General features: G+C 47.7%; 1 protein-coding gene across 1 annotated transcript; it reads left to right on the top strand.

The window, feature by feature from the left end:
• The first annotated feature begins 201 nt into the window (after positions 1–201).
• On the top strand, positions 202–6,132 carry C9H20orf202 (chromosome 9 C20orf202 homolog). The gene is made up of 2 exons (XM_059133022.1): positions 202–427; positions 3,842–6,132. Exons 1-2 carry the CDS (start codon positions 365–367, stop codon positions 4,073–4,075), a joined length of 297 nt encoding a protein of 98 aa, XP_058989005.1. The 5' UTR covers positions 202–364; the 3' UTR covers positions 4,076–6,132.
• The last annotated feature ends 10,643 nt before the right edge of the window (positions 6,133–16,775 follow it).

Below are 16,775 nucleotides of genomic sequence, written 5' to 3' on the forward strand. Positions count from 1 at the left end.
ATTAATTTTATTATTAATATACTAATTTTATTAATAATATTAACACTGAAAGCTTTGCAATCACTATGATCCTGTTGGCAGCAGACTTTGGACTCTGGAGCCGCTGGGCACTGAGGTGCCCATACCCCAATGGTCTCCCTCCCTCTCTCCTTATTCTGTTCAAAGCACTGAAGCCCTTTAAAAAAAAAAAAAAACAAAACCCACATTTTTCCACCGTAAGCCACATCCTGCTCTCATTAACTCCATCCTCAGTGACTTAGCCAGACCCCGCTCCCTCCTGGAAGCAGGTAGGAGACTGTATAAATCAAAGGTCCCTCGGGCCCATCAGCAGGTCAACGTCAACAGTTCCTCCAAGGACACTGAGATGAAAACAGAAGAGCCAACCGCAAGTCTTGGGCAGACCCTGGAGTGGCTGAGAAAGGAGCTGGTAAGGCTTTGCATTTCTTTTTACCTGATCGCTCCACCCCGTATCTTCCCAGGTTCCTTGGGACCCTCCCTTTTCGGACCCCCCCGCTGGGGCAGAGGCTGCAGCGAGGGTGTAGGTCCTGCGGCCCCCACCCTGCCACCCCGGGGATACCAGCCATAAGGCGCACAATGGCTGTCTTGGGGGCTGGGATAAGTAGGTCGTGGCCTACATAGGAGGCGGCTCTGGGTGCTGTAGCAGCCAGACTGGCCTTGGAATCACACCACGTCCTGGGAGTGCGCCCAGCTCTGCTGCTGTGTGGCCTCTGCCAGTGATCTTACCTCTGTGAGCCTCAGTTTCCTTACCATACAATGGGGATGACAACAGGACCAACACTGCAGACATTATTTTACTAGTATGGGAAGGAGGCAGGTGTAATTCACTTCGTGTTCGTTTCCACTTGGGGTATCACCACCATTGCCCAGGACAACATGGAGCACACCCACTGTCCTAGCCCAGACCCTCTAGAAAGCAGATGCCCACACAAGGATTGGAGTACTAATGATTTATTTGGAGGGGCAGCCCAGATGGTGAGAGGGGAGGAAACAGGGAGTGACAGCAAAAGGTGGTGCCATGTGAGGCCACGTACCATGCCACTAAGCAGGCCACCACTTTGCAAGGGGCCTCGAGAGACCCGGCGCTCTTTCAGCAGCTGGTTTTCCTGGCCACAGGCTTCTCTGCAGGGATGGAAGGGGAGCTGTACCCTGGGGAGAGGGAAGAAGAGGAACTCTGCCTGCCCAGATCACTCCTGTCTTCTGTTCCCTGTGGTAGAGACCCACCCCATAGGCCTTAACTTTCCTGAATTTCTGGGTTATGCTACTTGGTCCCTTGGGGACTGCTCAGCTCAAGAAGCCTAGCCTTAAGCCCCTCTTTGTACCATTTTCTCCAAGTCCAAATATAGAGGGATGCCCCCCAAAGTGCATGGGGATAGCAGCCAAAAGAGAGAAAGAAGTGGTTCAGGGAACCTCAAAAAACACCCAGGGTTTGGATCCCAATAGGCCAGCCTCTCAGTCAGGGGAGAGACCCATGGGATTATCCAAAGACAACCTTTCTCGGTTGCCAGGTGACCCAGCTGGGACCCAGTCCTATCCTCAACCTAGTGGGTAGGGCTGACCCAGTAGGGCTTCTCATGGGACCAGGGGACTCCCGCAGCAGGTGGGACAGCTTCTCACAGTCCACAGGGATTCAGAGGCTGGACAGGGGTGTCCCTCATGCTCCCCTAAACAATGGGCTCCCACGCTGAGTCTGCTTGGTGCCTGAACCCAAAGGGCCAATATCCACCTGATAAGGTCTCTCTCTCTTTCACCACGTGAAGAGGGAAAACAAGGCAGTGCTGGGGGAAGCCCACATAGGGCATAGGCTCCCAGGCTCAAGCACCTCCCTCCACATGATGCCAAGAGATGGGAGTCTTGAGTTTCCACTTACGGATGCCAGCTTGTACACTGCCCAGAAGAGCCTGTTTTATCCTCGATCACATGGGATTTACTTGACTCCATAAGGGCACCTAAGCCCAGCCAAGAGGCTCCATTTGAATAACAGGGAAGGATCAATATTGGGCAGTGACTTTATGCAGGAGAAGGGACAAATCGGTAACACTGAACTACCATGGACCAAAATCCAATGTTCTCCCCTCCCTTATAAGATGGGGAACATAGAAGCCCAAAGACCTGGTGGGATCTAAAAGAGGGGAGAGAACTGCCACCATCTTGTGACAAGACAAACCAGTCTGATGGACTCAGTGGCACTCATTCAGAGGCAAGGAAAGAACTTTCAGTACAGAACTTGAGCAAACTGAGCCAGAGCCCTCTCGCCCCGTGAGATGGGACACCGTGCCTCCTGGGGAAGCCAGTTTGCTCAGGGTTCACGGCCTTCAACTCCAAGGGCATGGAGTCTCCCACGTCCCTTACCACTGCTTCCCTGCTGGGTGCATTCTCACGAGCCTGGACCCAGAGCTGGCATTAAAGGTTGAAAGATAAAAATGTGTGGGAGGAAAACCCTAGAAGTGAGAAAACACAGACTTAATGTTTTCCCAAGAATTTGGGAAGGGGTGGCCCTGCTACCACACTCATTGCAGCCTGGGGAGCCCCCAGCATTCTCGGGAGGTGGTTCTCCCTCCTTCCATCTACTCTGTTGGATGGCCAGCTTCTGCTGGCGTGTAGGAAATGGCCTTTATCTTCACACCTGTGAAGTAATTAGTTTGTCATGAAAATAAAACGCTATTCTAGTGGGAAAATAATGTTAATAATTACCTCTGGAAAGACGGGCAGACAGAAGGGACACTGTTCCCAGAGGAGCCCCTGAGAAGCAGACTGAGTTGCTGGAGGGAGTGGGATGAGGTGGGGGAAACTTCCTCACAGGCCCTTTTGTAGCTTCTCAATATTGGATCATGTGTGAGAATTACTTAGTTGGAAAAAAATTTAAAAAAAGATTTAACATCATATGATGTGAGTTATATCGACCAGTGTGGACAGAAGGACACATTTTTAGTGTTTACTTAATGCACTTAAAAAGAACAATGGTAAACTCTTTATGATAGAAAACTGCTGGATTCTCCTACCTGCTTCTGCATGCCATCAGATACCACATTACACATCATGTAGCTTCTGGAAAATTCCACTGAGGGCTCGTAAAAGTATAAAAGGGCAGAGAATATCTTAGTATTGTAATGAAAGTCGTTTTGACCTCCCTGGACCCCTAAATCTTTCTGGGATCCAAGGGTTCCCTGGGCCTTATGTTGAGGCTCACATAACATGTTAACATACGTTAATAATTTACAAAGGGCTCCTGCCTGCCAGTAGGGTGCACTCCACTTTATTTTAATATGAAGTCACTTTCACCTTATTCCTATAAAGCGATTTGTCTGTTGCAGTGAGAATTAAAGCATACAGTGAGGGTGTAAATAAGAATAACATTTGATGATGCTGATGATGCTGAAAATGATCACAGGGCTTGTAGTTGAGCATCTCATATTTTAAAGATTTATTTATTTGAGAGAGAGTGTGTGAGTATGGGGGCAGAGGGAGAGGGAAGGAGAGAGAGAATCTCAAGCAGACTGCATGCTGAGCATAGAGCAGGATACAGGGCTCAATCCCATGACCCTGAGATCATGACCTGAACCCAAATCAAGAGTCTGAGTCCCAGCGTACTGAGCCACCCAGGCGCCTGGAGCATCTCATATTTTAAAACATAGACTGGCTCATTCAGTCCTCCTAAGAGCCTTGAAAGGTAAGTAGTTTGCTTTCCACTTTGCAGATAAAGAAACTGAGGCTTGGGTGGACACGCCTTCTGTGAGGCTGTGGGTCTGTCTCCAATGAGACAGTGATGGGAATAAGCTTTCTGGGAAACGCCCAGCCCCCTCACGCTGATTCTCTCTCCTAGGCCGAGATGCAAGTTCAAGACCAGAGACTCCTGCTCACACTGAGGCATCTTCACAGTGTCCTGGAGGAGCTGCGCACTGAGAGTGCCCACTGGGAGGACTCCAGGTCCAGTGGAGGGACGTCCCCCGTCAGAGCTCGAGCAGGCTCTGAAGCCAGGGGTCATCCTCCCATCCCCACCAAGAGGCTCGCCCAGCTCCTCCAAGGGGTGGAGAGCAGACGAAGCTCCCTCCCTTAACTGGCCGGGCCTGACCCCCCCGGCTTGAACCTTCCCACCACTTGTCCAAACTTCGTGATGTTGCTGGGGGAGAGCACTGCAGTGGGAGTCAGGGAGCCAGGGCTCTGGGTTCTTCTCTGCGGTAATCCACGGTGTATTCCTAAACCTGTCACTCAACTCTTCTGTTGCTCCTCCGGGTTTTTGGTGAGGCACAAATAAGGTATCAGATGTTGACTTGCTTCTCAAACACTGGCCTCTGGCCAGCACCGGGACAGCGATCCCCTCAAGGTGATCATTAGAACAAAGAAAGAACTCAGTATGTGCCCAGGATGTTTCCTGTTACTATGGTGAAAAACAGACCCCCGCCTCATTAGAGTGACTCCGCAATTGCTTTCTGTCTTCCCAAGAGGCCTCCCCTTTCCTCTGTCTGAAAGCCACAGACCCCATTACCAATCTGGCCCTACAGATGGGCATGTGACCAGGCCTGGCCAATAATAACTCGCGATCACCCTAACAACATGATTGGCCCAACCAGGGACCATGCGACTCAACAGAGACAATCACAGCCCTTCTCTGGGATCCTTCTCTGGGATCCCGCTCTGTATGTTCTTGCCACTGGAGTTGCAAGGGCCACACGCACTTGCTGGGTGAAGAAGACCTGAGCGCAGTAGCAAGGAAAGAGAGGTGGAGGGAGGGCTGTGGAGAGCTGGGCAGAGAGGAAGGTGCTGGTTTCAGGCCCTAGTTCTGTGAGTTACTTCTGTATTCTTTCCAGTGACAGAAACCAGTAAGTCCCACGACCGCCGTCCTCCGCCACACACACATTAGGTTTTGCTTAAGCCGACTTGAGAGGGGTTTCCCTCCTGTGCAACCGAAAGAACCGGGAGGAACACAATCCGGATGTTCAAAGATGCAAAGAGAAATGCTGAAGAAAAGGGCATTTTGCTCACTCAGGATTGACAGCAACAGCTCTGCGACCGCAGACCCAGTCTGTTCTCAGTTGTGTGAGATGCTGGCCTCATCACTTTGACAGACTCTATCTGCCTAAGAGAGACTTTAAGTAAGACAGCCGAAAATTTAAAAAGCCTCATGTTAAGATGGTCCAGTTATTGGTAGGACTTTTGTTTTTGGAAAATCCACTTGCACGTTGTTAGAATATCATTTTTATGGCTTTGAAAAAGTAAACCCATTGTATACAGGGGCAAAGAGGGGGGAGGAGTGTTATCTGTACAATGTTTATAGTCAGATTAACCTGGGATTTTAATACAATATTTGATAATATAAAAAATATTTGTCCATCAATAGCTGAGTGGATAGACAGAATATGGTATATACATGAAATGGAATGTCTGTTGTTGAAAAGGAAGGAAATTCTGACATGTGCTACAACATGGGTGACCCTTGAAGACATGATGCTAAGTGCCAGGAGCCAGTCACGGAAGGACATTGTACGATTCCATTTATATGAGGCACCTGGAGTAGTCAAATCCATAGAAACAGAGAGTAGAAGCATGGTGGCCAGGAGCTCAGGGAGGGGACAATGGGGGAGTTGGTGTCTAAAGGTAACATTGACCTTATGCTATGTTTTATCACAGCTAAAAATAAATACTTAAAAAAAAAATACCTGTTCTGTGATGCTGGGACTGGGACCCCAAAAACCACATTTCTGTGTTAACCAGCTGCTCTGGGTTAGACTTTGTGAGTCTTTGCCAACAAGCAGGGTGAGGCTAGAGGGACACCGCAGGGCTAGAGCAGAGAGAAAGAACTTGCTTTTTCATCTCAGTTCTTGGCTGCTGCCGCGGGCCCCAGGTCCTGGGAGCACCAGCCAGGAGGTCTTCTTCTCACAGCAGCTCTTCCCTTCTCAGGGTTCTAGGTCCCAGCCCCGAAGGGCCCTTCTTCCAAAGCCAGAGACACCAGCTCCATATGGCCTGAGCCTCCATCCTTAAAGCCTGGTTTTTGCCACATCTGGACCTTCTCGGGTGGGTGAGACATGAGCCCCAGCTGAGGAGAGTGCCCTTCTCAGATATCTGAAGTTTACTTCCCAGGGCTCCTCCACTGTTTCTAAATGTTAATAGCTTCAGTCGTTTTCTCCTCAGCCCTGGCGCTACCTTCATTCTATCTTCGAGTTCTTTTTATAACCCTTCAGTCACCTAGTTAACAACTTTATACCTAGTTAGCAATTTTTTTAAATTTTTATTTTATTTTATTTTATTTTATTTTATTTTATTGAGAGTGAGCGCACATATGAGCAAGAGCGGAGCTGTGTGTGGTGGGGTTGGGGGGAATGCAGACAATCTCAAGCAGACCCCTCTGAGTGTGGAGCTCGACACAGGACTCAACCTCATCACCCTGAGATCGTGACCTGAGCCAAAACCAAGAGTTGGATGCTTAACCGACTGAGCCACCTAGGCGCCCCAACAATTCTTTACGTTAAATTTTCTCCCTTAAATAACTGAAGTGGCTTCTGTCTCCTGCCTGTTTCTGACTGACACAGCTCTGGCTAGTCCTACCAGTGTTTTTGGAATCACTAATGTCTATGTCCCTTGGTGCACAGGAACACGAGTTTCTCTAGGGCATGTAACGGAGGGTTGAACTGGAGGTAGTTGAACGCTCAAGTTTACAAGAAACCTGTTGTCCAGAGTGGGACACTCCCACTCTCAAAAGCAGTGTCTCAGAGTCCCTGTTGCTCCACATTCTCACCAACACTTGGCGTTATCAATCTTCATTGTTGCCAAGAGAGTGGGTGTAAAATGGTATCACAGTGTGATCTTAACGTGCATGCTTCTGATTATAAACGTGGTTGTCACCCTGAATTCTCATTCCAGCTCCACCATTTATTTACCTTATTTTTGTTAAGATTTTATTGATTTATTTTTGAGAGAGCAACAGAGAGTGAGCACAAGCAGGGGGAGTGGCAGGCAGAGGAAGAGGCTCCCCATTGAGCAAGGAGTCCCATTAAAGACTTGATCCCAGAACCCCAAGATCATAACCTGAGCAAAAGGCAGACGCTTCACTGATTGAGCCACCAAGGCATCCCGATTTATTTTTTTCAATTAGTCCCTCAAACTCTCTGAGCCTCAGTTATCTCATTTTGGGGGGGGGGGGAAGCTAATATCTGCCTCCTGAGATGATTGTACAAATTAAATGAAAAATGCATAGAAATCACTTGACCCAGCACTTGGCATTGGAAAGGCTAATAAATGGTAACTTGTCCTTACTGTTGTGTGATTATGTACTGATTTGCAAAACTGTGACTATTACAGACAGACAAGCTTGTTAGCAGCCATCGTGGAGTGAGATATCTGCCCGGCCATGTAAAGCAAAGGATACTGGTCTGCCATGCCCAAGCCCAATGTCAGCTACCAGCACCCACCACCCCTCCCAGCTTCCCACAGCTGGGCCCCCAGACCAAAAGCCCCTGCCAAGTGTCCCTCTACCAATCTAGGAAGATAGACCTGGGACCCCTGAGCCTGTCTCCTCTGCTAGGGTATTTGTTGTTCTCCAAGAACCCATATCTGGAACCAAGGTTCAGCTCCTGATGCTCAGTCAGAGCAAACTCAGCCCAAGCTTAGTGGGGCATGGAGGCTTGGAGTGGAAGTGGCACCTTCAGCATGGGTTCTTAGAGGGCTGGGCTGGAAATCACGTATGTTCAGAACAGACGGTAAGCACCAGAGGGAGCTTGGGGCCATGGTTTCAGAAAGGGAAATCCAGTATTTTCTCTGCTAAAGCAGCAGAACAAGACTATACACCAAGAGTGAGGAGAGGATGGGACAGAGATGTGGAAAAAAAAAAAAAAAAAGACAAGGTTGGAAGCTAAAAAATGAGGAGCAAAAGGAAGAACCATTCAGGATGTGATAGCCAGGGCAGGTTAGGACAGACGGCTCAGGACTTCCACCATGACTGAGGAGAAATGATCAGAGGCTCACTTTTTGTGTAGTGCCAGCTTCCAGTCCTGGGCTTGGTGTGACACCATGCAGGGCCCTGTGTTCTCGTGGGCCACAGACTGTCCCCAAGCTTAAAACAATGACAATCATTTTACTATTGCAAAAACCCGTCCTTATTATAGTAGATCATATTGCCCACATTTCTGGGGATTGGCGGGGCTTGGCTGGTGGCCCTTGCCGCAGGTCCCCCAGGTGGATACAGTCAGATGGTGGCTGTCCCTTATTCGTGTGCCTGGCAGTGGCTACTGGCTGTTGCCGGGGACCTCACATGCGGCTGTCAGCTGGAACATCTACATGGGCCGCCTCCACGTGGCCTCACAGAGTGGTGGCTGGTGCCAGGAGCAAGCATCCAAGCAGTCAGGAGGTAGCTCTATGGCCTTTATGACACAGCTTCAGAAGTCACACCGTGTGTCACCACTCTGCCTTCCTTGCAGAAGTCAGACACTAAGACTAGCTCATATTCAAGAGGAAGAGAATTCAACTCCGCCTCTTGAGCGGAGGGCAAAAGGAGTTGGCAGTCATGATTTAAAACCAGCACACCAGAAGGGCCAGAGATCTTGCTAGGGGGGCACGGACTGCAAGCACCAGGCACTAACTGAGGCGGGGCTTGCGGTAAAGACAGGCAGCATGATAGGAGAGGGAGAACGTCCTTACCGTCCAGGAGCAGAAACTCTTGGCAGTGGAGGATATGCCTGGGTCTACAAGAGTTCACTCTGTTGTCCCCAGCTTTCCAGTGCCACAACGTGGTATTGACAGGTGGGCTCAGCTCTGCTGCTATGACAGACCCTGGCATCTCAGTGTCCACTTCTTGCTCACACCACGTGTGCAGGTGGGTTGGGGAATGTGCTCTGGCTCAGGGATCCAGCCACCATCCAGGATGTCACGGGATGTCACAGCAGGTGAGATACACCTAGAGAGTCAGTCACTGGCTCTTTGACGCATCAGCCAAGAAGGGATAGATGTCCCTTCTGCCCACAGCCCAGTGGCTAGACTTGGTCATGTGGTCTGTCCCAGCAAAAGGCTGGGACTGGTAGGGAGTGGATGGGGATCGCCCCCTCACCCCTCCACCCCAGACGCACGTCCATTCTCTCTCCACAGATCAGCTGTCCACCCTGTCAGAGCCAGTCCTCATTGGTCTCTCATCAGAAGCTCCTTGGGCATGGGTTCGAAATGTTGACACCTGGGTGCCGTCCTGGCCTGCTGAGTCTGAGCTGCTGAGTGGGGGTCTGGGGACGGAGTCTGCATGCCCCTACCTACTGCTCCACCACCCAGCGCAAGTCTGAGAACCAAGGCTATATCCTGGTTTTACCCTGTGCCTTCCGCTTCCCGTGACTATGCCTCCTGGGATTTACTTTCTGGTCTTCCTTCTGCATCATTTCAGTCTCCACTGTGACGGCAAAAAGATTTGCCCTCCTGCTACATCTCTACATCAAAGTCCTTACAGAGGGAATCTGATGGATCTGCTCAAATTTTGACACCTGGACATATTGTAGTTTGTTAGTGTAGGGTAGGTTTATTCTTCCCTACCCACCTTTCTCATTCATCATCTGTACACAGTGATATGATGTAGGGATTAAGAGCGAGGGCTTTGATACCAGGCTGCCTGGCTTTGAATCCCAGGTCTGCTACTTACTAGGTCTGTGACTTTAAGCAAATCACTTTTCTTGCCTCAGTTTACTCCTCGATCAAGTGGGGATAATAACATTTACCTGATGGGCTACTGAGCAAATGAAATGCATTAACATGACCTTGGCACATAAATTTCAGCTATTATAATTAATAACAGCTACCATTTGGAGCAGCCGGGTGGCTCCATCAGTTAAGCGTTCAACTCTTCATTTCAGCTCAGGTCATGATCTCTGGGTCGTGAGATTAAGCCCCACCTCAAGCTCTGTGCTGGGCATGAAGCCTGCTTGAGATTTCTCTCTCTCCCTAGGCCTCTCTCCCTGCCCCATGTACACACACACTCTCTTTCATAATTAAATAAACCTTAAAAAAAATAACAGCTACCATTTTTAAATGAGTCTGGAGCCTGGAGCCTCACTGCTTCTGTTCAAATCCCAGTCACTAATTATGTGCCCTTGGGCAAGTTGTTAGACTCTCTGTACCTCAGTTTCACCATCTGTAGAATGGGAATAATAGTATTTCCTACTTCCTGAGGTTGTAGTGAGGAACAAATGAGTTGATAAAATCGAACTTTTACCATGGTGCCTGCTATCTAATAAGGGCTGTGTACATGCCACGTAAGCTACTCATTTTCATTGGTATTCACTCCCCCTAATACTGAAATACTATAAAGAACTTATTGCACTCAACCCACTCGATGGCTTGGCAAGAGTGATATTACATCTCCATTTTATGGATGAAGGAACTGAGGTTTAGTGGAGCTAAGTTGACCAGGACAACACAATGAGTCAAGGTCAGCATGTCTAGGTGGATGTATCTCTTGCCCGAGCAGAGCTTTTATGCATGGGGTGACGGGCTCTTCTGATCAACAGTTGAGGGAGGGCTGCCCTAGGAGAGAGGAGACAGAAACATCAGGCTCAGGTACTCCATCTTCCTGCCCTTGGACAAGAGGGACTGTGTGTGGGAGGGGAACTCAGACACCTAGGACAACCCCTGTGGAATCACCATAGTTAGGAAGCTGACCCAGAATCTGGTGTCCTCAGCCAGGTACCTGCTCTGTGTCCCCAGCATCTCTTGAGCCCCAGATCTTAGGTGGAGTCCTGCCCTTCCCCTGCCTGTCCTGCCTCAGACTCGCAGGCCCCAGTGCTGCTCCTGTGTCACTGAGCCCTTCAGTGTCAGTGGGCCAGAATCAAGGTGTCAACCAGACCTCTATTCCCTCCAGACACCCTAGAAAAGAGTGTGTTCCTGGCCCCTCTTAGCTTCTGGTGGCCACCAGCCCTCCTGGTGACCTGCTTGAAGCCACATCACTCCCATCTCTGCTCTGTCTTCCCGTGGTCCTCTCCTCTGTGTGAGAACTCTCCCTCTGCCTTCCTCTGACAGGAGGATATATGAGTGCCTCTAGAGCCCACCAGAATAATCCAGGATAATCTTATCTCAAGATCCTTAACTCTATCACATCTCTGAAGACATATGTCTCCCACTCCCCGCTTCTTTTACCCATGTAAAGTAACATTCACAAATGCCAGGGACGAAGGTGTGAGGGTCACTTTTCAGCTACCACTGTAGGTGATCAACGAAAGTGAATTTCCCTCCTATCCCTTCTGGAAATCATGTTCTGGCCAATATGTAGGGCTAAGAAGAACTCTGTATGGCTGGGGAGTACCTTGGGCCCTGTCAGAAGGAGGACACATGCTTACTATCTACTATGCACAGACACCAAAACATATCACCTGGCTAGGGACCGCATATTAATATTCCCATTTGACAGAGGAGAAAACGGAGGCTCTGTGAGATAATGGAAAATATTTATTGATCTGTGCCCCTGGTTCCTGGTAGAGAGCTTCTCAGTCCCTTGTAATCTCTTAAGGGATAAGAGCTCTAGGAGCATCTTATTCCAATATTTGTCTTTGACCCCATCCCTGACACAGAGCATCTAAAATCCCTTATAAATTCCAATGTGATAAGAGCACTAGAGGCATCTTTGGCTCTAATGAGGCGACTCTGGTCGGCTCCTGGGTGACTGGCTCCTGGATGGGGGCCAGTCACCAAAAAGACAAAGCCATGAATACAAAGCTTGGAATTTTCAGTGCCCCACTCCCATCCTCCAGAGGGGACGGGGACTGGAAATGGAGCTTATAATTGATAGTGCCTATGTAAGGAAGCCTCCATGAAATCCCAATATTAGGGGGTTGAGGGAACTTCGAGATTGGTGAACACATCCATGCACCAGAGTGTGACATACTCCGGTGCCACAGGAACAGAAGCTTCTGTGCTGGGGACCCTCCCAGACCTCATCCTATGTATCTCTTCCTCTGGCTCATCATCTGCATCCTTTAATTAGCTGGTAAAGGTAAGTGAGCATTTCCTGACTTCTGTGAGCCATTCTTTGAAATTAACTGAACCAGGGAGGGGATCATGAGATTCTCCAATCTGTAACCAAACCAGACAGAAGTTCTAAGGATATCTGAAATGGGGAGGAGAAGTCTGTGGGTCTGAGCCCTTCAGCGGTGGGATCTCCAGGTAGATAGTGTCAAAACTGAGTTAAATTCTAGGGCATCCAACTGGTATCACAGAGAATCGCTGGGAGCTGGAGGGAGAGGGGTGGGCGGAGAACCACAGCTTTCGTGACCATAAATGCCAGAAGTGTTCTATGTATAAATAAAGGAGAAACATATAGGAGGTGTGGAGAACTGAGGTTTCCCCCACTCAGGAGGAAAATATCAGGTTTTTCTACCAAGGACCAAAGAGCAATAACCAAGGAAGCAAATGCAGGACAGTCGAGAGCAAATTAAACCAGCGGTTCAAAGTTTGATTTTTGACACGTTTTGCACTCCTTCCCAGACTGGCAGACTGGGGTAACTACTCTGTGCACGGGCGCCACCTGCTGTCCATACAGAGTAATTCCTCCAGAACCTGCCTGTCTGGGGTGTAGGACTGGTTTCTTCAATACTTGCTTTCCTGGTGTGGGACATCTTACTGGTAGCACCACGGAGGATAAAGTTTTCTGGTCCTCGAGCTCTGGGTTTGAATTTCAGCTCTGCCACGGACTGAGTGACCATGGGCAAGTAATCTCTCCTCTGATCCCCCATTTAACCTTAACTCTAAAATGAAAATGACACCTCTCCAAGCTGTGGAGAGGATCTTGAGAAAGTGCTTTGTAAAGTGGGAATAATTGGAGGCAATGGAAATAAGCGTTATCTGCAGTTGAATAGGACTGGATTCAGTTTTTAAAATTTGAATTGTGCACTTGCTGTAAGCCAGGCAATATTCTGGATGTGGGAATGTAGTAATGAATCAAACAGACAAAATGTACATTTTCACGTACTTAACATTCTAGCATTCCAGTTTCTGAGTCATTCATTCATCTACAGATATTTTTCTGATATTACTATGTGTCAGACACTTTTCTAAGCGGTGGGCGCAGAGGGAATCCAATATGGCCAAGGACAGGAAGCAAGGGGAAGCATGTTGAACAGGGACAGGACCAGGTTTTGTGGAGGCCTGAAGCTTTTAAAATCTAGGGTATTCTTTTCTTAAAGAAACAGAATACAAGTCCTAAATACAGAACTAGGCTAGAAAGGGAATATTTAAAAGAAGAAATAACAAATTACAGCTTATAAAATTGACCACTATCACAAACATCATACATTTTAGAGACATTGAATATTATTTTTAATAATCAGCTCCATCGTATAGTTCTATAATAATTTTTCTCTGCATTTTTTGCTGTGTATTCTTTGATTATTTAGTCATAAAACAATGATTTTGTTGTCTTTCTAGAAAAGGAAGATAATTAGGCCTTTACGAGATTAAATTTTTTGTGGCTAGTTTAAGCAATTTTCTTTAAGTTGTAAAGCTTAATGCCATGTAAAGTTTTCAGAATATTGTCAAATTTGGGAAAACTTCTAAATTTCTTTTATGTCTGAGCTGTGAGTCTTATGCACAGTAGGGACCAATGGTAAGTACTCTTTCTTGAGTTGACACCACCTTGACCAGATGGTCAGAATCAACCCCCAAAAGATGAACTTTTTATCCTGTCAGTATTTCATGTCAAATAAGGGAGAAATTTTATTTTATTTTTTTAAAGATTTTATTTATTTCACAGAGAGAGAAAGCACAAGTAGGCAGAGCAGCAGGCGGAGAGAAAGGGGGGAAGTAGTCTCCCCACAGAGCAGAGAGCCCCGATGAGGGACTCTATCCCAGGACCCTGAGATCATGACCCAAGCCAAAGGCAGAGGCTTAACCCACTGAGCCACCCAGGTGCCCCACGAGGGAGAAATTTTAATCTTTTCCCAATGAATTTTCTAATTCACTCCTTTAAATTAACTAGACTATTAATAATCCAGGTCTATGTTTTACTTTGATTTGAAATGTACCCATTCCTCTTAACGAATCATTACTTTTGCTATGATCTGCAGGCCATTTTATCAGTAAGCACCAGACATTGCTAGGGCAGAAGCGCTAAGAAAGACATGACACAGTGCGATGAGGTCACGAAACATCCGACTTCCCACACAGATGTACTAACTGTTTGTAATCCTGCCACAAGTTTGCCGCATGGCCTATAAACCCAGGAGTCCTATATTTCTAGTTTGTGCAATTCCTATTAGAAAGGAGGAAAAAACATATAGTGCATTTTTAATTGCCTATACTGCCTGCCCAGTATATTTCTGACGGGCAAGGACGTCTGCTTTAACTAGGCTTTGCTCAGAACCAAATCCTCTGCTTATAGTTTAATATGTCTGATGACTGTGAGCATTATTCATAGAATAGCTTCTGGCTCTGTGTGTTTCAAATCTTATTTTCCACCCACGATGTACTTACTCTTGATGCTGGGCCCCAAATATGACGTATGGCTTGCACCTTTGTGTCACAGTACGGGATGAGTCAACAGTGGCCAGTAGGAGTACTCCTGGAAGATTTCCCACACTGAGATGGATGGCAGTGACCTTACTATAGAGGAAAACAACTGTGAACAGTATAAATGGATCCCTCTTATCTTGGTCTCTTGGGGCTGCTGCTATAAGACTACCACTGACACTTCTAGAGGCTGGGAAGTCCAAGATTCAGGTGCTAACACATTCCACGACTGGTGAGACCCTGCTTCCTGGTTCCCAGACACCTCTTCTCTTTGTGTCCCCACTTAGTGGAAGGGGTGAGAGAGCTTGGCAGGGTCTCTTTTATAAGGACACTAATCTCATTCATGAGGACTCCACCCTCATGGCTTCATCACCTCCCAAAGCCCCACCACCTAATACCATCACATCCGGGGTTAGGAATTCAGCATATGAATTTTGGGGGGATGCAACCATTCAGTCCAAAACATCTATGAGCCAAAATTAAATGTATGCCTAACTCAACTCTGCCTTAGCTGTGTGAAAATTAATAACAGGGAACCTCACTAAAATGGAGTGGGGAAGTTTTGGCAGGGGAAGTTCTCACACCCCACTACTCAAGTCAGTTACAGTCCCAGCAGGAAGAGCCAGACTTGACCTTGGACATGGATACTACTCTACTCTTCCAGGTGGAGGAAGAGACATATTCCTTATCCCTCCAGCGACAGCTCAGCCAATAAAAAGCCACCATATCTCAAACTCCCAGTTTAGGTCATAACAGCCTTTCCAACTTACCCCCTTTCTCCTTAAAAAAGCATGCCCCTCAGTTGTTCCCAGGACATGCCTACAGTTCTTCCCCTGCTTATTCATTCTTTGGCGGGTAAAATAACTGGCTGTTTATATTTTTAAGGTTAACAGCTACATCCATCAGGTACCCTACTGCTACCAAGGTGCTGGGATGGGTGGAAAGCTGGTGGTGGAAGGAGACATCAACCTTAAAAGGATTGCAGTTAAATATCTTACTTCTGCAATGTTTACAAAAACATACACCCAGATGAACACATTGCTATGTTTTATCCAGGGCCCTAGAGGGACCCATGCAAGCACAAGGGCCCTAAACCTGAAAATTGACTATTGTCAAGATAAAACCACCTGCATGAAATAGAGAGAGAATAATAAGGGGAAAACTATGCAGGACCCTGCAGTTTTTAGGAGGGAGTTTGGATTTTATTCTAAGAGCAGCAGAAAAACATAGAGGGCTTTAAGGGAGGAAGACAGGGTATAACGTGATTTGATTTATATTGTTCAAAGCCTGCTCTGGCTTCAGTGTGGACAGTGGGCTTAAGGGAGGCAAGTAACATGAGGGACACTGCTGAGGAGGCTGGGGGACCTTCTCCAGGAGGGAGTGGCTTAGATGAGGGTGGGCTGGGTAGAGGTGGTGAGAAGTGGTAGTGTGAAGGTGAGGGGTGGGCTTGCTGATGGACTGACATTAAGTAGAGGTGAGGTGGGCACCAAGGTTGTCTCCCAGATATTCTTTTGGATGGTTGCTGTGACACCACCCCGAGGTAGGAAAATGGGAGCTAGACTTGAGTTAGAATCCTGTCTCTACCATTCCCAGCTCCGTGATCCAGGACAGGTCACATCTCGTCTTTGGGTCATCTCCTTATTGCAGAATGGGGAAAACTAGCAGCTACCTTGTGAGGTTGAAGAGTACTGAAAACCACAGGGGCGCCTGGGTGGCTCAGTTGGGTGGGGGGTCTGCCTTCGGCTCAGGTCATGATCCCAGGACACTGGGATCGAGCCCTGCAACAGGCTCCCTGTTCCTAATGAAGAGTCTGCTTCTCCTTCTGACACTCCCCCTGTTTCTGCTCTCTCTTTCTCTCTGTCAAATAAATAAATCAAATTTTTTAAAAAAATAGGGGCACCTTGGTGGCTCAGGTTATGATCTACAGGTCCTGGGATCAATCCCTGCATTGGGCTCCCTGCTCAGTAGGGATCCTGCTTCCTTGTCTCCCTCTGCCTTTCTTTCTGCTTGTACTCGCTTTGTCTCTCTCTTAAATAAATAAATAAATAAATAAATAAATAAAATCTTTTTAAAAAATAAAATAAAAAGGAAAACCCAGGCCCCAAATTATATCACTTAGGCTGAGTGCCTAAATTGGGACTAAATGAGCCAAGTGCAGTTTCAACCTCTCCAGGAAATGTAGTCTTAACTGGTCAGTCAGGAATTTTCTGATGGGTACACTTGAGGTGCCTCAGGAACCCTCTCCATCCCACCACAAAAGATGAGTTAATCTGCACAGTAAGATCCCTTGCCCT

The sequence above is a fragment of the Mustela lutreola genome, chromosome 9 (assembly GCF_030435805.1).
Source record: "Mustela lutreola isolate mMusLut2 chromosome 9, mMusLut2.pri, whole genome shotgun sequence".
Classification (NCBI taxonomy): Eukaryota; Metazoa; Chordata; class Mammalia; order Carnivora; family Mustelidae; genus Mustela; species Mustela lutreola.